At 43.7% G+C, this 25,197-nt stretch overlaps 1 protein-coding gene across 7 annotated transcripts; it reads left to right on the top strand.

Annotated features, from left to right (window-relative positions):
- Window positions 1-6,202: 6,202 nt before the first annotated feature.
- ndp (norrin cystine knot growth factor NDP) lies at window positions 6,203-22,347 on the top strand. Of its 7 annotated transcripts, none has more exons than XM_028393636.1 (3): window positions 6,203-6,229; window positions 16,746-17,195; window positions 19,541-22,347. In XM_028393636.1, exons 2-3 carry the CDS (start codon window positions 16,989-16,991, stop codon window positions 19,763-19,765), a joined length of 432 nt encoding a protein of 143 aa, XP_028249437.1. In that variant the 5' UTR covers window positions 6,203-6,229; window positions 16,746-16,988; the 3' UTR covers window positions 19,766-22,347. The 7 variants fall into 7 exon arrangements, with proteins under 7 accessions (XP_028249437.1, XP_028249435.1, XP_028249436.1 ...); XM_028393634.1 differs by lacking the exon at window positions 6,203-6,229 and adding an exon at window positions 6,346-6,414; XM_028393635.1 differs by lacking the exon at window positions 6,203-6,229 and adding an exon at window positions 7,700-7,797.
- The last annotated feature ends 2,850 nt before the right edge of the window (window positions 22,348-25,197 follow it).

Below are 25,197 nucleotides of genomic sequence, written 5' to 3'. Positions count from 1 at the left end.
CAGAGGTCACCTCGGGGATGGATTACCTGCTTCCCTCTGATCATTTCAGGACTCCTCTGGGGTTTCTTTCTTCTTTCTAAGTGTTTTGTCTTTTCTTCCTTCCAGAGGACTTCATCCCAGTGCACTACAAAGCTCCACAACACCAACACCCCCAGGGCCTGTGCCCCCCTACAACGGCTTTGGAAAGTTGTAGATTCCAGGGATGAAGAAATAAACTAAGCTGGGCTCCAAAATGAGGTATCCAAAGTTTCTTATATCAGCAACATCTTCAGCAAATCAGGAGGTGATCAGCGTGATCAATGTGAGATAAAAGAGTTTTTACAATGACCCCAGCAACACTGCCTTCACCCCTTGAGTCCCCTTGACCCCATGAGTCACTCAAGTACAACGAACTACAACAGTAAAACATGAATATGTGAAACAATGGACAACTTCAGTTTGTGGAGGATTGTGAGATGTGGGTAACAGGAGGTCTACGTGATGAGCCAAAGTTTCACAGAGTGCTGGCAGACTCATGGGGTTGTAGGCCTGATGCTGATGCTCTCCTCAGGGAGAGACCCTATCAGATCCAAAACATGGCCAGAGTATTCACATATAAGGACCAATCCAAGTAGGCACTGTGCACAAACACAGATGTTAGCTTAAGATCTAAAACTATTCCAAAAGAAACACGCATCATCACAACAAGACGTCAGTTGTGGCCCCATGGCTAAGAGCAACGATTAGTTCCAATGTTAAGAGAGTGGAGCATTGGAACCAGATGGACCCCAACTACTTGTATAGCATGTACCTCTGCAGGCCATACAACACACACACACTGTCAGGGTCTCTCTCCTTCTCTGTTACCTTTATTTTCTGTGCATAAAATCACACATTCACTGCATAGAACTACTCATCCACAGGACAAGTCCTTTGACTGTCCTTTAACAGTTGGATTAGCTGGGGTGGAGGTTTAGCAGTGGCACAATGTTAAGCTCAGTTGTCTGTTTATAAGACTCTGTTGACACCCTCAGTTAGCTGTTCATCAACATCCCTGTAATGAAGATGGCATGACAAGAATGGGCCTCCGGACCGCCAGGCATCACTGTGGGAAAACAACTGTGGTCTTAGACGGCAGGCACATATTCACATTTTTCACGCACATACGTAGCTCTATGTAATAACAGTTTCCATAAACAATAACTTCATGTTGATACTTATGGAAACTACAACGGAACAATAACACCCACTTCGTCTCTAGAACCAGCCATCTCCCCACCAAAGACACAAGGATCATATGTGAAGGCTTCCGTCCTACCACTGCCTGAGAACATGCTTGAAGGGCTGCTCAGCAAGTACGAACCCTCTAATCAGTGCAAATTTGTGAATAAAGCAGTTCAAGGTCTCACTGCATTTTCAGAACGGGTTTTGTAGGATTCATTTTCACTGATTGTAAAGTATAGCCTCAATTCTTTGCCCAGAGATGTTTGGAAAATCTGACTGAACCCCACAAAAATGATTCATTGGAAGTGTAGTGCACAATAGCTTCATTTAAATCCTAACGTGAAGATTTGTTTATCATCTGCAACTGTTTCTGGACGTCTGGTACAGATAGAGACGATATTCTCTTGTTGACTCGTGTTGACTACTTCAGCAGTAGTCAAGCCCTACCTGTGGTGACTCATGAGCCAAAAGGCAGAGTTGAGCGAGAAGTTGTTGAGTAGACTCACACAAAGGTAGTCAAAAAAGAAGGAAGTAGCTCCTTCGTTCTCCTTTTGTGTCTTTCCTATGTAATACTAATTAGGCATGCTTTACCACAGCTGAGTCTAAGCAGAAACAGCTGAGTGCAAGAGATATAGACCGTGGCATGACAACAAAGAGAACCAGAGTGGACTGAATCTGTGTGTGTTTGGGTGTGTATGCAGACACTGTGTTTACTTAATTATCCTTTGCCATGGTTTCCAGGTGCTCTTAGCCTCACTGTATTCAAAACCCAAAAACTCTCGGAACAACAACGGTTTTCTTTCAGCTTTGACAGCTTAATGGACAAATGTTGTTTTCGTTTTGGATTTTTTAATGAAGTTGAAACAAAGCAGCGGTTTAACACAGCATATTCAGTGCATGATGAGAATTTTCCAGTTCAGGAAGTCATTGTCTGAGTTGTGCAGTAAAGAGAATCATCCTGCACACAAAGAATGACACTGATTGGGACCATTAAAACTGTCTCCAGACCAATGCTGAGAAAAGTGTGCTGGTGGCACAAGCACTCACTTCCCACATCTTCTGTAAGTTCCTGGGTGTTCACCTGGACGATTAACTAAACTGGCAGACAGACAATTGCCATTAAAGTCAGCGTCATAACTGTGTGTCTGTCAGTGTTTGTTATTTCTCACAAAGACTGTGGTGGCCCATACATTTCATAGCTAAAAATATGTGTATGTCAGTATGTATTACGTCTTTCAACAGCAGATTTACTGGGATAAATAATCAAATCTGTCATCATGTGAGCCGATCCCGCTCGATCCTTTATCTGAGCTGCTGTCCTGGAATGTTTGTTTGATTATAACATTTACTTCCTACATCACTAATAACAATTGATCAATTTTCCTCATTGATTTGTGAAATCAATACTTAGCCTAACCAAAGGTTCACCTATGTTGCCATAGAGTTATATTCTAAAATAGATTCTGTACCAATAGATGACGTTGCAACTCATTGACTTTACTGTTGCTGTGCCACAGAGCATGACAGGGCAGAAAAGGGGATGGCTGCAAAGAGACAGCCACTGACAGGAGGAAAAGGAGTGCTAGGGAGAGTGTGTGTGTGTGTGTGGACATTCCTCCCTCGCTATCCTTACTCTCTCACTTCATGCTTCAGAAGGCAAAAAAAGGCCAAGTATGTGCTCAGGAAGCTCCCTGCCACCACTGACCACACCGACGTCACCCTTTGTGTTTTGGCGGTGGGTGACTGCTGAGGCTAATATTTTAGTATGTGTGAAAGCAGACGGAGAGGACCTGATAATGCCTCGGGTGATGTAATGTACTGTTTCTGTACTCGGTGTGAAGGGGTGAGGCGGAGTGTGTGATGTGTGTGGTTACATAGAGGGGATTGGGTTGTTGATTACCTAATGTTTGACTTATCCCCTTACTATAATTTGCATCGCAGGCTCTGATTACAGTGGCGCCTCAACCTGAACAACCTGTGCCTTTTTATATTCCAATACACACGCAGCCAAACACATAATGAGGGAGTAGTTCCTTGTAAATTAGCTCCTAGGCTCTTTCTTCATCCATTTAGTGTGAACGAATCAGTCCCAAAATTATTGTCAAAAAATGATACGTTAACAGGGTTCACGCGTTTTTTAATGTATAACCCCAATTTCGTCCCTTGGACCAAGGCTGTCAAGGTTATTTATTACTATGAACCCAGCTGCTAATGCAATATTGTCTACTCCCTCACGCTGATGATGATGTTAGGATGATGTGCACTTTAAGGTTGCTGATTGGTCCAGATCACCTGTGATTTAAGAATCCTGGTTCCAAGTTAGGTTACTATTTCTCATTCCACAGGCTCAGGACCATCCTTACACCCCAATCTCAGAGGAAACCACATATGCATGTGTCCGTGTAATTAATCTTATGGCCAGAAGGGGGAGAATGAAGCTCTATGTTGTACCTTTAATCTAATTTAATAAAGCACGGATATTGGTCTGCATACTTCATAAAGGGATGAAGTCTTTACATAAAACCACTCCACTGACCAACTGAGTCACAGATTGCACCAAACATAGAGATGGAGCTATCATTGTCTTACGTCCCTGATGGTGTCTCTGTTTCAGCGTGCAATCTTCTGCTGATGTTGATCACTGACAAACAGAACATGGAGGCTCCCCGTAAAGAATCTGCTTCTCTTGTTCTGTCCTCGTTCCACTTTACTGCTGTTCAGCTCAGGACCACTGCACCATAAAAACTGATACGCAGGAAATCCATAAACGTCTCTAGGGTGAAGAGGATCATTGTGCATGTGCACATGTGTGCATGTTCATGTGCATGATGGGCTTAGCTCACGTCTGATGGAGTCATAGCTAATCTATGAAGGCTAAACAGACATCTGAGAACAGGAGGGGGAAAGTTTCTATTTACTGGCTGTGTGCCTTCTTTTTCTCATGACAACAAATCTTAAACCTGGAAGCGCACAGACACACACACACACACGCATCACAGAGCACCTGCGTTCAGATGTTTTTCTCAGAACTGTTCCCCCAAAGCAGCAGCAGCTTTTGGCACTGCGGGTCACTCCGGATAAGCTCCTTGTAATTGGTATCATGTTTTTAATTTGGTTACTTCAGTTGCAACATGCATATGTGTAATGCTTATCATGATCGCCATCTCAGATTAGCATGTTAGCACGCTAGCATTAAACAGAGACTGTAGAAGAGTGTTGAAATTCCACCATCAGTGGTTAAATCATTTCACTTTCTTGGATATTTTATAAAATATTCATTTTTTTTCTTTGTTTTTTTATTTTTGCATGGGAGACATTTGTTGTTAGTAAGTGAAATGTGCAGTTTTAAAAGCTACAATAGCTTAAATCAGCATCTAACATTTGCGTTGAAGCCCATCACTGCCCCTCAAGTGTCCTCTAAACAGACCTATATCCCTCTGTAATAGTGTTTCTATAGAGATGCACAGACTTTAGTGGACTGTTTTTGGCTGCTGTCCCTCATTCCAGTGATTCCTCTCAGTGCCTATGGGCATTGGTGCAGAGGGAGAGAGGGCTAAGGCTTAGACCCTGCTTTACAGGGTCAGCCATTGCCCCAGGTGCACATGGGGAAACACTTAGCTTCTCTCTTATTGTTCCATATCTCCCTGGATCTCTGTCTTTCACTTTCTCTCTTTTATCCCCATTTCTCTCCATGAGCCCCTCACCCAGGGGTGTTGTTCTCATTCCACATGCAATATCATGCACATGACAGTGCGTGCCTGTGTTTAAATGAGTGTTAAGACCATTAGCTACACTGTGGTCTGCGTTAACTGTGTCCTCGTTGCCACGTGAGAAGTGCAGTTATTCTTTGATACCAGCGTTTTGTTCCTCATTCTGAGCTTTTGTATTGGCTAACCGCGTTTCCCCCTGAACTCTAAAACCAGACCTGGTTCGCTCATCAAACACAAGTTGTCTTTGGCAGCTGCTGTGACATTACTCTACCTGGTCAAGAACAGAAAGAAAGTTATTCTACACCTGCTGTAAATTACAACTATGGGACTATTTTTGTCAGACATTTGGATCCCAGTGGAAACCATTTCTGAGGCAGGTTCGGCTGTTTTTCTGTTGCTCACCGGTTCACATAAATCTTCTGAGATTATAGCTCTGCAGCTTCCTTTTTTTTGTTCTCATGTAGCTTAAAATAAGACTGAAAATCAATCAGTCTTCCAAATGAAGACTGAATATGTCTGGGCACCATCAGTCAGTCCGAGGCTTTACATCTCTCACAGATAATACGAACCGGCACTAAAGGAAAGAACAGAGAGCTTCAGCTTTAGCACTCAGAAGTCTGACAGTGACAGATTTTGAACTCCGTGGGTAAATTCTTGGAGGAAGATTAAACATGAATTGAAGGTCAGCCAACGTGTGACTCAGGTGTGATAGCGACCCTGCCCTGTTAATCCCATCCTTATGAGGAGATTGGCACTGCATGATCAGACTGCCTACAGCCAAGGTGGGACTCAATCGAGAAAGGGACAACTGTCACATCACACTCTTAGTAGTCATTGGCTGATGTAATGAGGGTGCAACCTGACCTGCAGCCTAATCACTTGAGCCACAGGGTCTAAAATGCTAACCAGGCAGTGACACATCACTAAAATGGACATGAACAATGGAGACGGGATGGAAAGAGCAAGTTACCTGTCAACAGCTGTCATACAGCAGCAACACTACTTTGCCTTTTATTGCTGTCCATTTACCCACTAATGCTACAGAAAGTGAAAGTGTTTGTACAAGTTGTCAGATGGCTGCCTTTGCAGCGGTATGTCATCTCACAGTATCCTCTGCTTTTCCTCAATATATCTTCTGGTTTTTTCCCTTCGCTGTCAGTTTGCCCTCCTCCCCTCCGCATATGGGATTCACATTTGGCTTCAGTGACGGTTTCCTTAATGTGATATTATGATACATTATCTGAAGCCATTTACTCCCTGTCACCACCTCTCATGTGGACACAAGCTGAGTAAGCCAAGGAGAGGACTCTGTCCAGGTGAGTTATGACCATTTAATTTGACACTGTTCACAGTGGTGATCAGTTACAATGCCTGAAAGTGTAATCAAAACACAAACTGTTCTTACGAGGGTCTCTAGCTCTCTTTTTCTCTAGGAGCCTGTTGGTGCTGGATATGTTTTCACCCTCTCCTGCTGCCGGCTGTAAATCGCCTCTTGTCGAAGGTGTGCGTAAGTGTGTGTGTGTGTGTGTGTATGCATGTGTGAGAGAACAGGAGGTGAGAAATTTGGGGGTCAGCCGAGGGCTTTCAGGTAATTGTGCTTCTTAAACTTTTGACCCACTAAGTCCTACTTAGTGTGGTGCAGCTTGCTCCCCTTATTTCCCCTGAGAGTTTTTTGTCTCTGCATACCAGGACGTGTGTGTGTGTGTGTTTGTGTGTGATATAATGAGTATCTGAATATATGCTCTCAGTCCATGTTATTCTTCTCACCATGTTTGACCTTACACAGCCTGGCCAGCCTAATTCTTTTTCTGCTTTACTTTGAGGATGTTTTTGTTCAGATTAGGAGTTTTTGATATCATACATTAACTTACTTTAAGAACAACCAGTCCAGAACATCAGGCAAACAAAGCAACTGATGTATTATATTGCAATGGTTTGGCTACAGTGGTCCTTGGAGCAACCTTTATTATTAGCTTTCCCTTCATTGTAGCCTTTTTCCTTTTTTATTGATATGTGAGAATGATGGATGAGGCTTTTACAGTTTGCACCGTATTGCTGTTGTTTTCGTCATTTCTAAGCTTACAGGCACTTAACAGCTGTATAATTGTTTACAACTGAATAAATCCAAAATGAAAAATCTTCCAAGTAACATTATTACCTCTAATTATTGGCCTACAGGGTCCTGTGTAGGTTTAAAAACTGAGTGATAAAGGCTTTGTTTGTGCAAAATGTGGTTTAGCATTGTCCTGCTGAAATAAACACATCTTAGTACATGTTGCTCTAATAAAACCCTCACAGATGTGCCAGTGATCCGTGCCATGTGCATCGGGGAGTCTGGCTTTTGAACTGTGCACTGATAACAAGCCTGATGATCCCGCTCCTCTCCAGCAGTGTTGATGGTTGTCTTAAAGATTTGATTGGTCAGACCACAGGACCACTTTACTTCAGTCAATTCTATAGCTCTGTATTACTTCAAAATGTAATTTGTGGACGCTGTGATGACCTTACATTACAGGGCTTATGGCAGGAGCACAGGCTGTTTGGACCAGCATCCTAGAGGGAAGTAATGTTGGCTTATTTTTGTAGCATTGCTGACAGTAACAAGCGACTCCTTTGGCTTTTGGGTCCATATTTTACATACAAAGGTGAAGAAAAGCATGCTAACTAGGTTAACTTTGAATGGTCCTCAGCAGCTAAACTCTTGCTCCTTATTAGTAAAGCACTGTTCCTGAGACCATGCAGTGATTTCCACCATGTCTGTTTTTAATGCAGTGCTGCCAGAGGACCTGAACGTCATGACTGTTCTGCCATGATGATGATCAATTATTACTCTTATCTTCTTCTAAAAGGACAGATGCTCTTTTGATCATCCACCATCATGTTAGTGAGTTGTTGCCATGTTAGGCCTCAGTGTTTTTCTTTGCCTTACACACTCTTCTCGTCTTTATTTGTTGTATTGTGATGCAGTATGCGTTTTTTTTTCAACTTACTAAACTTTTGTAAACTGGGTTGTATAGTGTCAAATTCTCTATTACTTTGCCTGTAGGTGAAGGAAATCTCAAGACAAGTGAGTTATTTAACCTCTTCTTCTCGTCCTTACCTCCTCCCCCTCACCCACCCCACCTGGATACCTCCCCCACCCACACACCCACCCCCCCCCCCAGTGTAATGGTAGGAGAAAGCGCGTGAAGAGGAAGGCAATGAGGGCCAGTTGTTTTTAAATAAACTAAATCTGCTAACAGTTTTATAACCCTGACCTCGTAAAACCTGGCTGCGGCTTTTGGTCAGCTCTCTCCTGATGGGGCGAGCAGAGCCGTCCAAGCCTGGAATTCCCATTTGCTGCTGTGGAGCGTGTCGATTCGTCAGCTGGTGTGATTGTGTGTGAGAGAGACAGGGAAAGGCGTGTGATATATGATTGCTGTGTCACGATCCACATGTGAGGAGCGTCCTCGCAGGAAGAGCATCCAGGCAGGCTGCTCCCTTTTTCTGGTGATTTGAAGAAAAAAGTGAGGGAGTGTGGGACAGCAGACAGGAGAGAGAGAGAGAGAGAGAGGAAGAGAGAGGGAGGAGGTGAGAGAGACAGAGGGAGGAGAGAGTAGCACTCAAACAATCACTGTGTGTGAGGGAGAGGTAGAAACAAGAGGGGAGAGGAGCTGGCCGGGAAACAATAGTTGAACAACAAATCTAGTGTTGCATGCAGGAGGATCTCAGCTTCTCTGGATACCTCTGCTGTCTTTCTGCTGAAGGTAAGACCACCAGCCTGGGTTTCCTTCCTCTAGATCCTGTCTTCTTCTTTTTATATCTCCCAAAACCTGAAGTCACTGCTGGATAGTGGTGATGCATGTTTTGTGCAGTTTTTTTTTTTTTTTTTTTTTTTTTTTTTTTTTTTTTTGGCCGCACTAACTCAGAGTGTGAGTCAAACTTTTCCTCTGCCGTACATCCCTGAGCTCAGGTGCGCATTCCTTTTTTTATTGCAGGTCCTTTCTGGTCAGCGTGAGCCCAGAAACTGCAAGTGGTTGTGATTAGGACGCAGTGTGACATGATTTGTAATAGGAGGAAACATGTTTGTGTTGGCGTGGGTGGATTTGCTAATCAGGCACTGACAGTGAGGCTGGAGGGATGGTGGAACTCGTGGAGAAAAGCGCGTGTGAGGGAGCACGAGGTTAATAGTGGTGTGAATAATTTGGGATATGCATGAATATGTGTTTTGCAGGTGTGTGCGTTTATGGCTGTGATTGACTTACCCTGTTCTACTGGACCCTGAGGCTGCTGGCTTATGGTAGAAGGAGATGATGACAGATATAATAGACTCTGTGGTAGGTATGAGGAGGAGGAGGAGGAGGAGGAGGAGGAGACGAACTACCACTTCCATTTGACTGAGAAGAAGAGGTGTGTGAGAAAGAGAGAGGGGGAAGGTGTTTAAATGAAAAATGAAGTGACTACAAAAGACTGGGGGATAATGAAAGGGGTAAAAGTAACAGCCCAAAGTAGGAGGAAAAACATCTGAGAAAAGAGACGAAAATAGGAGAAACAGAATGAAACTGAGATGTGTGAGAGAAAAGCACGGCTTGAGGAGGTGAAAGTGAGAGAGCCGGGCTGACCTGAGAGGGGAAAAAGAAAGACACTGAGACAGTGTGATGCAGACATCCCTGCAGACATCCCTCCCCATGTCTGCTGACACCAGATGAGAAACAGTTTGAACAGTACAAGAATGAACGAGTCACCTCGAAGAAGTGAAGAAGAGGAGTAGGAGGTGTGTTTGAAACGTCGCAGCCAGGTGCAGATAGACAGCAATGCTCTGGCAGAGCAATTGTTTTTTGTGTGTGTATCTGAGCTCTCATGTTTCATATTCAGACACACACACACACACACACACTGGGGCCTTTTGTGAGTGTATTTATTTGGACAGTGTTGAAGCTGCGATAGGCAGTTCACAATGTCTCACCGCCGCAGGAATGTGCTTCTGACAAATGGATGCTCTGCCTGAACCGCAGGCCATCAGCAGAGGATCCTCAGCGCCGGCCTGCTAGACGGGCGTGTGACAGATACCTAACCTGGTCCAGCGCGATAAAACAAATACACCCACGATTCCTTCGCTTGCCTTTTTTCGAGGGCGCCTTAGGCTTGCAGTTGAATGGAGGTTTGATCTAGTTTCATGGTGTGCTTTTAGCCTGCAGCTTGTGTGTTTTCACTCAGAGAAGGAGGATTTAGGATTTAAAGTGCAACTTGACTGAAATTTGGCTGTCTTTCAAAGTAATTCAGAGAACATCCACACTTCTATGTCCTCTGTGTCTTCTCGTTCTGTCTCTGTGTCTCCACTGTTTCTGAGAAGCCTTAATTGTAAAGCTAACACAAGCTTAGCTCTGGATCACATAGCTGCCTGTCATTGGCTCTACGCTGCTCTCAAATCCACACTGTTTGTCTTATCTTTACTGGGGGGGATATATTTAGTGAGGAGCTTAGCTTTTAGGAGGTTGGCGCATGGGGAGGGTATGAGAGTGTGTGTGAGGGAGAGAGAGAGGAAGTTTGTGTGTGTGTGCAGTTCAGGAGCTGGCGTCAGTAGACGCTGGAAGAGCTTGGCACTCCGCATGCCAACTGTGTGTGTGTGTGTGGATATATTGTATATGTGTGTGGCTGGAGGACAGGTCTGTGGTTCTGTACACCCCCCCTCACTGCAGTCAGGAATCTGCCCTTTAGTTTATTAAAAGCTGGTGAAACAATGGAGGGGGTGAGGTTGAGTATGGGCGGGGGGGCTGGCGGGGAAGTGAATAAAAATCATGACGTAAACTCTGGGCAGCAAATCAGTGAGGAGTGCGATGACGTCGTTGGAAAGAAGAAGACAGGATGAAATAGAGGCTTTTATGATGGCCCTCTCTACCTGTCACCTTGCTCTGATTGCCCATACCCCCCCCTGCCTCCCTTCCTCCCCCCCTCCCATTTCCCCACCTGTTTCCTCTGTGGCTCTGTAACCACGCTGCCCACCGTAGACAGGCCCATCCCTGGACAACAACTGTGTTTTCAGCTGCCGGCTGGCCTGGGTGATAAAGCAGAGGATCCCTCTGATGATCTGGCTCCATGTGCCATCACACATCAGCATCCCAGAAATGTTCAGAGCCCCAGAGCTGCAGCAGCATAGCGTCCATGAGAGTAATGTGTGTGTGTCTGTGTGAAAGTGTGTGTGTGTGTGTGTGTGAAAGTGCGTGTGTGTATGCCCTGCTGACTGTGTGCTGGGTTTGTGTGTGTGAGAGAGAAGAAAAACCCATAAGTAAGGTGGGCAGGGGATATTTATACATGCACCCCACTGATAAGAACAAAACATGGTGGCGAGGACTGAGAAATTTTGTTGTACACAACATATGGCTGGTGCAGTTGGAGGCTTCATGGTGTCACTTGAGATGTTGTTGCTCTTGAACAAGAGTCTTCATTATGACTTTTTTTGCACCTTAGATATTTTGGCTGGTAGCTCATGTTTATTTTTATTCTGTGTCTCCAACCGTCTCCCCCCACCCTGTTTAAATCCATGTTTCTGAAGGATCTGCAAGCTTAATTAAGTGTTGCTGGTGCTATGCATACATAACTACCTACTACCTACCTACCTGGTCCACTTAGTTCTCTGTTCCATGGACAATATTCATAAATGCATGTTGCATTTATATCTATGACTTATAGTGCCCAGTGTGAGGGTGGGGAGACATCTTTCCCACCGTATCCTCTAAGAAAGACATCACAAAGTCTTCAGTCTGTAAGCTTGGATTCATCATCTCATAACTCCCCAAATCCAAAAGCTTCAGAGCTGCTTCAGGGATGGTGGTATGTGAGGAGGGGGTGATGTTGTGTTTATGTGGGTTGGCTCCCCCACATGTTCTTAACCCAGGGTGTTTTTTTTTCTTTTTTTGCAGATATTGGCCCTTCTTAAATGATCTCCCCCCTGGCCATGCTGCAAAAGTTGAATCTAGAAAAATGAAGTGGAATTTGCTTAATTTGATTTGCTCTATGACAGATGATATGTCTGTTAATAAGCAGTAAATGCAGATGTAGAGACAGGTCTGGAGTTACATGTAATGCATGCTGCGTAATAATTTCTTCTGCCTCTGGGCCTCCAGCTTTGGCTCTGTAATTAGTTTCCATTCCATGTTGGTCAGTATAAGAGAGGGAGAGTAGATTGCTTTGGATTTCTGGTGTTGTTGTGCCACATTATTGAAGCTGTAGACTGACTCGCTGACTCAGGTAGACGTAGGGAGGATGTTCAGGATGGGTCACACTCAGTGATCATCAACTCGCAGCTTAGTATCTATAAGTAGGCATGTCTGGTATGTTAAGCTTTGGATTTCTCCACAAGCACGAGTCTGCAGCAGGAACAATAGTTTGTTGGTTTATTTTCTTGATGCAGCTGTTAGCCTGCCTCTGTAGTAAAGTCGACAGTGTTTACTTTCAGATTCAAGGAGCACATCCTTAGTTTGAAGCTACATTTCCGTGCCTAGAACGTTCTTGATGTTGCATTTATTTGGTCGATTTGGGAAGCAGAGCTAAACTGATGCACTGAGGGATGAAAACACATTTTCCTGTGTTTACTTTGATCTTAGAACAAACACTGGTGCCGTTTTTGTTTCTCAGAATTCTCACTTTAACCTCTGAATTCTGAGAATAAAGTCACAACACCCACAGTGGTTCAAATCTTCTAATACAACAACAAACTGACTTTCTGTTTATACAAAATGATTAAAAAATATGGGCATTTCCAATTTTAATGAGGTAAAAATAAGGTTGTATTTGTATCTCACTACAACAGAAATAAAAAATCATGGGGGGGCTTTCTATTAACTGCATATTCAAGAAAATGAGTGAAGGACACATACAAAAAAAGTGTTTTATACTTTGTGGAATCTGGTTTTGTTAAAAAATTATTTTTTTCCCTCTTTTTTTGCCTTTACACAAAGAGGTGTTTGGTCCCTAAAAAACCTAAAAGTCCACCCCTCCATCCTGCACCTCCTATTCATGAAGCTGCCCCTCTGGACTCGCTTTAGCAATGCTTCAAACTTGGCAGGGTTTTTGATAGCTAATTCTGGAAGTCTCTCCTCACCCTGACTTCTGTGGAACAGAACACGGTCTTCTCTTCTTTGTCCTTTCAGTCTGCTATTTATTGTGTGACCACACACACACACTGGACTCCCCGACCACCGAGCTCTGAGTGTGAACTGCTGTCAGGACAGTAGCTGACAGAACCTGGACTTTAGATAAAACCACGACCTCTTGTAAGAGATAATGTAGCTCTCTTTCTCAATGTACGTTTACTGGCCTTGCAGCAGTCATCAAGGGAAGTTGTTTTCCTTAATCGAGCTGTCATGTCGTGGATAATTCAGGATGAATGACTTGTTGGATTTCATGGAGCTCTGCTGCCAACAATGCTGTCTTTTCGGAATGAAAACAGTAAGGACGCAACATGACAGAGTGAGTCTGGATCCAACACTTCTCACAGAAAGAATCAATGTGGATTAGCAGAACAGCAGAAGGGTGCAAGTGCTCGGAGCTGATTGGCATTGGAGACAAACAGGGCTGGAAAGGGAACAATGGGAGGATTCCTTTGGGAGGAAACCGGGATAAGAAAGACAAGGTCAGCATGTTGGACAGCGTTGCTTTAATGTTTTTGAGGGTCATTATAGTTGGGTGGGACGAAAGAGGCTTTCTGTGAACTCTCAGGGCTCCATAAAACAGGACAGGTGAGCCTCCTCACATCGCTTCAACTCTTCTGACCTTGTTTACTTCAACCTGTAGTCCAACACACACACACACACACAGACGGACAGACAGGGCTCACACAGGCTACATTAATAAGTTCTCAGTTTGCACACTCACATTGCAGTAATGAACTCACTTGCTCAGAAACAATCTCCATATATTATCCTAAAAGCCCCTATTATCTGAGCCAGCTGCCGTTCATAGCAATGTATTGATATCACCAGCTTTCAGAGCTTGAGCATGAGTAGCCAAAAGAGACAGTAATTATGATGTGTAGTCACCTTGTAGTGAGGGATGTCCCCGCTTGCATAACAATGCAGTCAGGGCAGGGCTGCTTCAGCTGGCCCCAACAGGCAGAAGACAATCAATAGAAAATCATCTCTCTGCAGCACATCATTTTTTATGTGCTACTTAAATTTTTCTAGTGTCTGGCCAGATCAACTAAATATTAATCAGAAAGGACGAAGCTTTACTTCACAATGCCAGGAGCTGTTAAAACCATACATTGTGTACAGGAAAACCAAAACAATGAGCTGAAAGAAGGTAAAACTCTAACAACAAAAACAGATGTTCATCATCATTGTAGACACATTTATTTATACATTGACTTTCTTGGGGATTTAACAAATGTGTTAAAATGTAACCTGTGAACCACAGACTTGACTGACTTGCTGAAAACCTGGGTCTACTTAGTGATATTCTATCATAAGTGCTGGATGTTGAGTCTCTGGCTAAATAATAAAGCTGTCATATGTACTTTGCTGCATGCACTATACTTAATGGGGATTTTAAGGTCAAAGGGCAAAATGCACAAAGGGTGGTAGGTGAGGGTTGAGAGGAGGTTAGTCGGGGGGGTCCAACAGCAGTTTTTTGCCCTCTTTCTCCTTACAGGTTAATCTGTGCTTCATGTGCTTCAGAGAGGTAGAGGTGAACGTGGAGAATAAGCAACACAGCCAGTTTCGGCATAAATCGGACCTTGCTTCAAATTTCCTCCTTCTTTCTGTGTCATGTGAGGAACCCAGTATTGATCTGCAAGATCCAAAACCATTTAAGTGTGTAATGGTTTAAACCCACACACACACACACACACACACTAATGACACTGATACCAGCAGCCGATGAGGATAACAGCGGCTGTCGTAGCGTTCAGCCAGGTACGGCTGGCAGGGCTGGAGGTGCTGATGGGTGCTGGCTGCATAACGCTGCTCTGAGAGGACCGGGCGGTCTGCTATGTAAACCCTGCAGCACATGTTAGACAGGCCAACAAAACATCTCAGGGAGTATTTATTTTAACAGGCCAAATGATACTTCTATTTCTCTCAGGAGGAATGTTAAGGCTAAATGATTCCCCTTAGAAAGAAAAACACTGAGGTTGGGATCGGGTAGGGTGGAAGACGGAGAAGAGTAAAACTAAAAGCTCGATTTCAGTACCACTTTTTGTGGTTGTCCAGTCGGTTGTGTTTGTGTTCAATGGAAGCAATACATTCCTCAGAGAAAAGTTTTTCTTGCAGAGCTGTGCAGGTATGATAATGCATTGAATGAATGCAAGAGGTTTTGTGTTATTACTAGCCTGAAGCCATTCGTTAGTTCCCCAAACATAACGTAACCTGTTCAATGGTCTGCTGCATTCTCAGTCCTGCTCGTCTTGGTTATCTTTTTCAGATGATTCTTTATTACTCATGTCCCAGTGAGGAATAAAGCCTCCCTGCAGTGTAAGGCACACCGTCTCTGTTTAGTTAAGAACTGATTGACATGATGATTCAGCTTCTGTTGACATCAGAGAGCAATTTGAGGAAAGTCACCACCACGATCAGTCTCAGTTTTTGTCTCAGTAGCTCAGGTCCCCTTTGACTTACGCAGCAGCAGCAGCAGCAGAATTGTCCTCTCTCTCTCTTTCTGCTGCATTTATTTTTAAGTTAGCCAATTGACTCATTTTTATAGACACCATTTGGGCCTTTAGTTCACAATGTTTACGGCATTTAGAACTCTGCCTCTGGATTTACAAAGGAGCAGCTCGTAATTCTTCTGTGAACCTCGGATTTTGAAGCTGGGTTCCATTGTTGCTTGCACCATATATATTTAAATAAGCCATGTTGTGGAGCTCTGGGTTTTTGTATAGATCAGATTTATGGTTTCCATCCATTATTATGAGTGTCCTTGTTCCAGACTTGTATCTGATGGATTTATCTGTGTCACCAATAACAGAACACGTTTGTGAGACCACACACTGCGGCTGCAGGTCTGTGCAGGTTGATGATGACAACACTCAGAGCATTCATATCTGCAAAAAGGTCCATGACGCTTTTTTTTTTTTACACTGTAATTGCATTTATTTACAACGTTTTTGAGGAGCCACATCTCAGCTGAGTTACAGCCTCTGCAGCTATGAGCATAACCCCTGCACTTTCACTGTAACCCTGTAATGCACTTGAATGAATCAACTTCAGGTAATTAGGATGAACCCAGTAGAACTTAGAATTATGAGTAGCTGCGGTAAAGCAGTCCACTAATCAACGCATATTTCTACAGAGGCGGTTAATAGTTATTAGGCTCCTTTCTCACTTGCTGACCTCGCACACACACACACCTCCTAATTCACAACACATTGCCTTTTAGCAAACCTGCCTCGGCCAACCTCTCAACACAAACCCTATTGTCGGGAGGACTATAAAACTACGAAGAAAAAAAATACGTAAATACATGTGAAACTATGCTGTGGGACTGGCAGTCATGAGAGGGCTTGTTGGGAGAGCGATTTGTTCTAATGAAAAAGTCATTCCTGGGGAGAGGAAAGGGCCTGGCTGCAGGCTGTTTGTGCATGGCTTAAGTTTCTCCTCTGTAATAAAAGCACCAGGACTTACTGTACGAATATGCTGTGTGTGGGTGTACCACGGAATAAAGGAGACAAAGTGGACAGCCAGGTTTGGAGACCCAAACACACAGAAACAATACCTAAAATTGTCAAAACCATCAATGAGAAGCTTCATCTGCTGCACAGAAAAACAGACAAACAGACCCACCAGCTCATTGTATCTCTGTTTTTATGTTTTTATTTGTGCGTCCACTGATGCCGTCCTGTTTGTCTTCTCCTTCTAGACTGTGATGGATTAAGACAGCAGGGGATGGAGCTGCCCTTCTGGTATCGTTCTCCCCACAGATTTCTGACGTTGACCCTCCTCTCTACTAGAAGGAACAAAAGAAGAGGCGAAGACATCCCCCTACATGAAACCCCCTAATAAAAGTTGTGTGTGAAACAGAACTACAAATACCAGGAATAACAGCAGCAGCGTGACGTCCTGGACACCGCGTGAGGATTGAGAGGCTCAGGGAGGCCCCATCATGAAACCTCTGATCTCCGTGGGCCCTCCTTCAGGCCTCCTGCTGGTCCTGATGTGCTGTCCTCTGCTGGGCTTGGTCCAGTCTGCCAGCAGCAGCAAAGCCAGCGATAACACGCACCCGCATCTGGGGGACACAGACCCAGACCGCTGCATGAGGCACCACTTTGTGGAGACCATCACGCACCCGATTTATAAATGCAACTCCAAGGTAATCAGACCTACACACAACACACACTTCAGAGTGGAAGTCCTGCCCTTCTTTCACGGACCCCATGTCAGTATTTCAGAAAAAAAGTAGTTATAGAGGTCAGTGACAAGAGACAAATGATTATCAAAATTAAATTTAAGGTACGTTTAAACAGGATCCATGGTTTAAACAATGTCCATTCATTGTCTACATGACAAGCTATGCATTGCAGGTAGTAAGTGTAGCGTTTGATCGTTAATCAAGAGACAGGGCGCCGGGTTCACTTGCAGAAAATTCAGGATTTGGCTACTGTAAGTTTTATACTGATTTAGGATAACAGTCCAATTATATCAAGGAAATCATTTGTTTCAAGTCAATCCCCAGAGATGTAAAAACCACACTAACTGAGGAGTTCTTCATCTCACACACGTCTCTCCCTCCAGTATCACTCATTGCCTCTTGAAAGCTTCCTCCATTTAGTCCAGCATCTTTTCCTTACCTTCTCTCCCTTTATCTCCCCGGCATTTAGACGAGTCACGCTGTGTTTCTCAGGGATTGTGTGTGTGTGTGTGTGGTGCTGGACATGGGCCACACTGCAGACATTCTGCACCTCAGCTGGGACTCAGTTTTGGCTGAAGTGGACGTCTCCCCTGTCTGCCTGCTTCTGCCAGGGGCTGAAGAGAGAAAGAAAAGTGGAGCGTGAGGTGCTCTTTGTGATGTTTCAGACCTCATGTAAAAAGACACGTAAGCGCTATTGTGGGGGAGCTTCTGTCAGTTTCCCGCCTTTGCCTTTGTTGTGCAGTTGTTCCTGTAGCGTGAGTGGATCTGTTCTTTGGTCTTTTTTTAATATTCTGACTCTTGAGTGCACGGAGCAGGTGGCCAAACCACAACTCCACTTAGGCGAGGCAGGGCTGAACGCACTCACAGCATGAGCACAGCTTTCTATTACAGTACTCAGAGAACGCACTGGAAGCCTGGCTGAAAAAATGTTTTACACCTCAGTCTGTGCAAGTTCACAGTAAATACACCAGCAACGTGACTCGCTTACTGTGTGTTTATTTGAGGTGTTTAGCTGGGTGAGGAAAAGGGATGAAGATACTGTCTCTGCACGGAGCATCCTTACATTGATTTTACAAAGAAAACCATGGGTATCAATACTTCACAAACACCACGCAACTATCAAGGATGACAGTGCAGAGGTTTTAGTATTAGATGTAGCAGATGTTCCTGCTTGGGTTGCATTGGTAGGTTGTTCTACCATCTTGGAGCTTTAAATAACAGTAGACTGCTGTATGACGTTCTTTGAAGTAACACAATGGTCAAGGGGTTACCAAGCCTATATGTGAGCAGTTAAATCTAAGAAACTGACTGAGTGAATAGCCAGCAATTACTTTTTGATGCTTTGAAAACTAGACGGACAGCTGTGTAAAAACACACGGCATGACTTTACAACCGCATGTGAAGCTAGGAGAAATGAAATGAAAGTTAGTTTTTATTCATCTAATCAACGTTTGGACCTTGTTAAACTGAATTGTAAATTGTTTGGATCAAGTGGTTTGTGAAAAGTTACTAAAAATCAGATATAATTTCAGAGTGTCACAACATATCAATCAGTAATCAGTCTCTCATTTTGGAGTTTATTGCCTGTTCTGTCATGTCCAAAACCCTGAAATTGAAATGACATTGTTTAATGTCATTTCAATTTCAACAACAACAAAAAAACTTTGTGATTGTATCTGTTTTTAATGTCACTGGTCATGAATGGGTGGGGAGCAGAAAAGGTGTAGACATAGAGGAGGCTGGGGTTTGATAGCCTGATCCCCAGCCAGGACAAAGACAAATGGACTTAAAGTGGCGACAACCCTCTCCTGATGTGTGTGTGTGTGTGTGTGTCACCCTGCCATGGCCCCAGACAGGCTTTTGTAAAAGTGGGTACATGGGTGGCGACACACAGCAGCTGACAGAAGGACATGACACAGGAGTCCGTTTAGGGAGGTGACAGGAATGCAGTGACCCTCCGAGGAATGTCCGTCGGATGGCCGCAACACTAATCAGGCCACCGGCGCTTTGTAGGTGCACATGTTTGAGCCGACAAGTCAGACTCTCTCAGAAAACAAAGTGGACGTCCTCTTACTGTATGGTTGAGCTGCAGCAGGTGTAGGAATGTGTGACGGTTGCATTGCTATCTCTGCTTTTGCAGGTGCAAGGCCGAGGTTGGCTTAGAAGACACCCAAACAGACCCAAACACTGCCTCATTGTATTCAGAGACCCCCTTTTTTCTCTCATGCCTGACAGGTCCTGAAGGTCATGGAAAAACCCTGTGTTGATCTGTGTTTTCTTAACTTTGTCTGAATGCTGTCTTCCAGATGGTGTTACTGGCACGCTGTGAGGGCCACTGCAGCCACACGACCCGCTCTGACCCCCTCATATCCTTCAGCTCGGTGCTCAAACAGCCCTTCAAGAGCACCTGCTCCTGCTGCCGGCCGCACACCTCCAAGCTGAAGGCGGTCAGGCTGCGCTGCGCTGGTGGAACTCGCATTACAGCCACATACAGATACATCCTAGCTTGCAACTGCGAGGAGTGTAGCTGAGCAGGCAGCAGGCGCCCTCCCAGACTCTCAAGGTTTTTCCCGGCCACGGACCTCACTGAGAGTGGTTGATTATTGAATCAGAAAATTGCCCCAGAGATGCTTGGGAGTGATAGTTTGGAGCATTTGGATCACCCTCAAGAGGGCCTCAAAGTTGGACTCAGATAGAGCAAACTATACCCTGCACGTTATGTGCATTCAATCAGTGCAAACCATGCAAAGCATATTTCTCCAGACACCACTAACTGCTGCACCCCTGGGCATGTTGGAGGTCCTCTTCACAGCAGAGACACGCTGCACTCATTACAGGCCTCTGTAATTCATAACACAAACCACAGAGCTCATTACAAATATCTGTAACAGGCTTCTCCTAAACACACACACATACACACTCCATCCGCTCGAAAACAAAACAAACCGGCTCATTAAAAAGCAGCCTGGGAAAGGTTGAGGCCTGACGAGAGCAAGCATCATCCATGAGCCTGGACATGTGGTGGATCTATAGAGGAGCGCCTGTGCCGTGCTTACTCACCCAATAACATTTTACACACACTCCCTACAGACTTTCATCTGGCTGTGTAGAACATGAGTGATGCTGACAGGAGAGCTCAGCGAGCGAACAATAAAAGAGTGGCGGAGGGCCGTGTTAACGGAGCCCTGAAGACGGAAGAGGGCTGGAGGCGAGGCCGGGTGCTGGGTGGTGGTGTGGACTGTCAATAGACTGTCAGTGTTCATTTAATCTATTGGAATCTTTGTGACATTCAGCATTATTGAAACTGCAGCTACTATCGTGTCAGATAAAATGTGTATTGTTGCTGTTGTCCAGTGTTTTCAGCTGAGGGAAATGTCTGCATCGTCCACCATGATGAATACAGTACTTGTGTGTGTGTGTCTGTGTGTGTGTGTGTGTGTGTGTGTGTGTGTCAGGCTCCAGAACTTGTGGTCAATTTATCTCAATGTAAAATCTCTTGTGGTTTTATACTGAACAAACATCCCTGACGGTTTAATGGAAGCAAAGAAAGACCAAGAACTAAACACACTTTTTTAAATGTCATCGCTTCAGAGTACTTAAAGGTGCCCTGTAGAGTTTTCCTGTAAACACAAACTTTTTCCAGTGCTGTGTATGTTGTCTCGATTATCACCACCTGGACCATTGATCAGTGCAGTAATCACAGGATCACAGGTGAACATGTAGGTCCTAATGAAATTTGGATAAAATGTTCAATCAAAACTTCAGGTTAGGTCAAAGGTAGTAGATTAAAGTGCACCAGACTAGAGATGTCACTACTTCTCTTTTATTTTATCCTCACAGATTGACTGTACTTAGCTTTTTAATAACCTAAATTACCAAGAATATCTTTCCATGTTTCACAATTCCCCCCTCCAAGCCTACAGATTCCCCAGATATCAGTTAAATGACTACTCATTATCAAACTGATCAGAAAACAGTGAACAACTTGTATTGTTTGGGTCACATACCCTCTGCTGACACACAAGGGTTGTGGGGTTCATTATCTGTAATAGCCACTAGGGGGCAATGTAGATGTTTAAGAGTTACTTTTGACCACCCTCCATGAGATAACATGGATGAAGGGATGGTTTCTGAACAGTGAAAAACGAACTCATCAAACGAGACCAACGCTGTGTGTCACCAGGCTGTGAACATATTTATTTCTGCTATGATTTTAACATAGGAGTCATGACTCACTTTTGGAGCCAGCCCCCCCTAGAGGCTGCAAGGGAAACTGCAGTTTTTGAATTCAATTCTGAGCATGTTGCCACTAGCTTCTGACCAGCAGCAACGCAGACATTAAGAGTGATAATGTTAATCTAATAAATCAGTTACAATCCCCTTAAACATTCATATCAGTCTTCGTAATCACATTAATGGCATGAAATATGTTTGTAAATGTTGGAATTTTATATTCAGGCTCTAAAACATCTGTTGGAGAGTGAACAGTCAGGCTGATATGAAAGGGAAATTAAAAACAGCAACGCTGGATCTCACACACACACACACACACACATCATTTCCTGTGTATCCCTGCTGCAGACATTTAAATCCAGGACACAAAACCTGCTGTAAATAGACACAAGTACACAATGTAAATACAAACATACACTGCATTTAATCAATGAAACGTTTATTAAAGCTGTAAATGTTCCCTTCACAGTTAGGTCTTCAAAAAAAATGGATAATGATGGCATTTCTTTGCTTCCACACAGTTGTGCATCATAATACCTGAAAAAAATGTAGACATAAACTGTCAGCATCTGGTTCTGATTCTTATAAACATCTTTACAGAAAAGCAGCCTGTTCCTCCTCAGCATCTGGCACGACAGAGCTGGACATGAAAGAAATTTTAAAAAAAGAGAGAAATATGAAAAAGAAACTGCTTTGGTGTGTGAAATACATTGTGAATGTGTGACAGCAAAAAGCCAACAGACTCTGCTTTTCACTACAGCTATTACATATGTCTTGCTCGGTGGACATTTCAGTCACGACTACAGCTGACAGCACGACCGGCTGCTTCACACATGAACCTAATAAAATCATTTTCCCGCAGACTCTGGGGATTAATCTACCTTTTTCTGCTGTTTCCTCTCACTGTGGCTCTTCCTTATCAACACACACACACACATATTAGCTGAGAAGATGCTTCTTGTGACATGAGGATGAAGGTCTGATTAACAGAGGGACCAGAGGGCATGACAATGGAAAGGCTGAAGCTCCCTTTTCCCGTTTGGCAGGTTCCACATTTTCTAATTAAAGAGGCAAAAATATCTTTCATCAAAACAAATATTTTCACATCCAGGTGTGAGGCAGGCTGGCAGACAGATGTGCTCTTTTTATAACCCTCCACATGAGCAGTCATTTATTTATTCTTGATCCTAATCACAACCATCCAATCGTTTAATAAAAAATCACAGAAAAGAGGCGTTTTACTGGACGGCTCCGTAGGTGCCTCCTCGTTAAAAAGGAAATTCTCGGCTGTGTGTTTAGCATTCCGTTACCATGCCAGATGATAAATGTGGACAAAAGCCATGTGCTGCAGGGTTTTACAATATGACCATTCACTCCCTCCACCTTAGTAGAGTGCAGGTTTATTTAAAAAAAATACAAGTAATGATGATTGCTTTTAAAAAGTCAGTTTTCAGGTGAGACAGGGAGCTTTAATCAAAAACTTCATGTTCTGAGCTGAAGAGTTTATGTGAACTTTGGCAGAATGCAGCAGCCATAACAGAGGAAATTACAGTCAAAAAAGGAGCCTGAGAATGTGGAAAATATCCACTTTATTTGATCAACTCAAGCTGCTGAGGCCTCATTAACTTCTAATTTTGTCATTTTTGAAGTATGAATAATATAAATAATGACACTTAGTTATGGTTAGTTAGACCAGAATCAGATGGACGTCTGCCTGAAACTGTGATTGGCGTCACTGGAAGGATCCAAACGATGTTCCAAGATGATGCTAAAAGCTTCCTGCATAAACACACTTTTGTTTTCATCATATTTATTTATCAATTTCTCTCCATTTGTCTCCTTTAATTTTAGGTGTGTTGTGGCATAATCACCTGATTCCTCCTGCTCTAAACACAACACAAATCTAAACAATTGATTTTTATCTACCTCTCATCCATTCAGAGGGCCACCGTGGGTCATCCAAGAGGTAGAAGGCTCAGACTGTGCAATATAATGATGTTTGTTCATTCATTAAACTACTTGTTCAGGGTTAAACAGGCCCTTTTACAACATTAAACATGTCCTATAAAGCAGAATAGTGGGTCTGTGGATGGATTACTGCTGCTGACAGGCATCTCCACAAGGTGCTGGAGAGGTTTCACTGGCTGTCTTCACCATCATGTTAAGCTGTTCCTGGACCTTGCAGTGTGTGGAGCTGTAGGTGAGGCATGAGGTCAGAATGCTTTTAGGTATAAGTGGAAGAGTCTCCAGAGGGAGAAAAAAAAGACTGGGAACCACTGCTGTAGATGGGCTGGAGTCTATCCCAGCTGGCACTGGCTGGGCAACCTGGGCAGGTCGCCAATTCATTCACAGAGGCCAACAATCATTCACACTCAGGCCTGCGGCACATTTGGGTTCAACAATTGTCTTTACATGCAGATCTTTGGACTGTGAGAGAACCCTGGGGTACACAGGAGAAAATATCATCCAGTCATTGTAATATTTCTTATCAACTTTTCTTTTCCAGGCCTCAAAAGAACCATAATTAACTTCCACATGTGAAGAATGAGCTTGGTCTGTATGTTTGAAGTGGGCTGTCTGTCACACAGACTACTGCTGCCCTCTGCTGGTAGAACCCAGTGCACACACACCTGCAGCTATTTTATCCTTTCACGCATCTGTCTTATGCTGCTCCACCCTATCACATCTGCAGACTCCACAGCTGCACCTCATCACCTTCTCACTGATGCAAAAGGGGCCATTAAGGTGTTAAACAGCTCAACCAGGCTACAAGGGATCAAAAGCTCCTCAGTAAGGTCGGTGTGAACACTAGAAGCCCCCAAAACAGCTGGAGGTGTCAAACAGCAACAACAGAAATCTGCAACTAGATATCTAAATACATAGATTATCACTAATGGAACAAGACACAACATTTAAGGGCAGTGAATAAAACAGAATAATAACAAATAAACATACTGTAAAGACCCTTAAAACAGCTCACACTCACTGCAGAGCTGCAGTTTTGTCTCACAGAAGAACTCTTTCACCACCTCACTGTCCCTGAAAGGACAGGGATGTGCTAGCGTGGGACTTTAGAAGATTACTCCATAAATGAGGATTAGGATTATCCACAATCATGGTCAGATTAACCCATTAGGGGGCTCTCAATTTAATGCAACTCAATTTGCATTGGAAATAGTTGAGAGTCACAGAGGTCATCACACAAATCAGGCAACATATTAAATTAATTATTATTACATCTGGATGGCATTCTTCTAGGTCTGTAATAAAAAAAATTATGTGGATGGCCGAGAATCGACTTCAGGCATGTAAACAGAATGCAGAGTGAATCGACCGTCTTTTTGTTTTCACTCCACATCTGGGGATGTTTGTTCAGGTTAGAATCAGCATGTGGCTGAAATATGTCACATACACTCACTCACTGTTTGAACATGAGCAGCGTGCACAAAGATCAGCCAACTGCCAACAACCAAACAGTCACCAGAGGGCAGCAAAAACTAAAGGATATCTCTTCGGATGATTTTATTCAAAATGCACATGGTCTGCAGAAAAACAAACAAAAAACACTCATGTTTTCTTAGTGCATGTGCAGGAGAGCTGCAGCAACTAAGCTGCTGCTTCATTATATTATTCTGACATGCAGAAAGTGACAGTCTGGAGACTCAGGACTACAGAAGTTTTTGGTGTCATGAATGAAAGATTGCTTTTAGGTCACTTCATATTGTTTCAC

The sequence above is a fragment of the Parambassis ranga genome, chromosome 21 (assembly GCF_900634625.1).
Source record: "Parambassis ranga chromosome 21, fParRan2.1, whole genome shotgun sequence".
Lineage (NCBI taxonomy): Eukaryota > Metazoa > Chordata > Actinopteri > Ambassidae > Parambassis > Parambassis ranga.
Note: the sequence above shows the minus strand (reverse complement) of the source record. Positions and strands in the feature narration are given on the sequence as shown.

Excerpts from the sequence above, each read along its gene's own strand:
- ndp (XM_028393636.1), top strand. The coding sequence starts at position 16,989 with ATGAAACCTCTGATCTCCGTGGGCCCTCCTTCAGGCCTCCTGCTGGTC. Across the intron at positions 17,196-19,540 it reads TTTATAAATGCAACTCCAAG|ATGGTGTTACTGGCACGCTG; the intron begins GTAATCAGACCT and ends GCTGTCTTCCAG.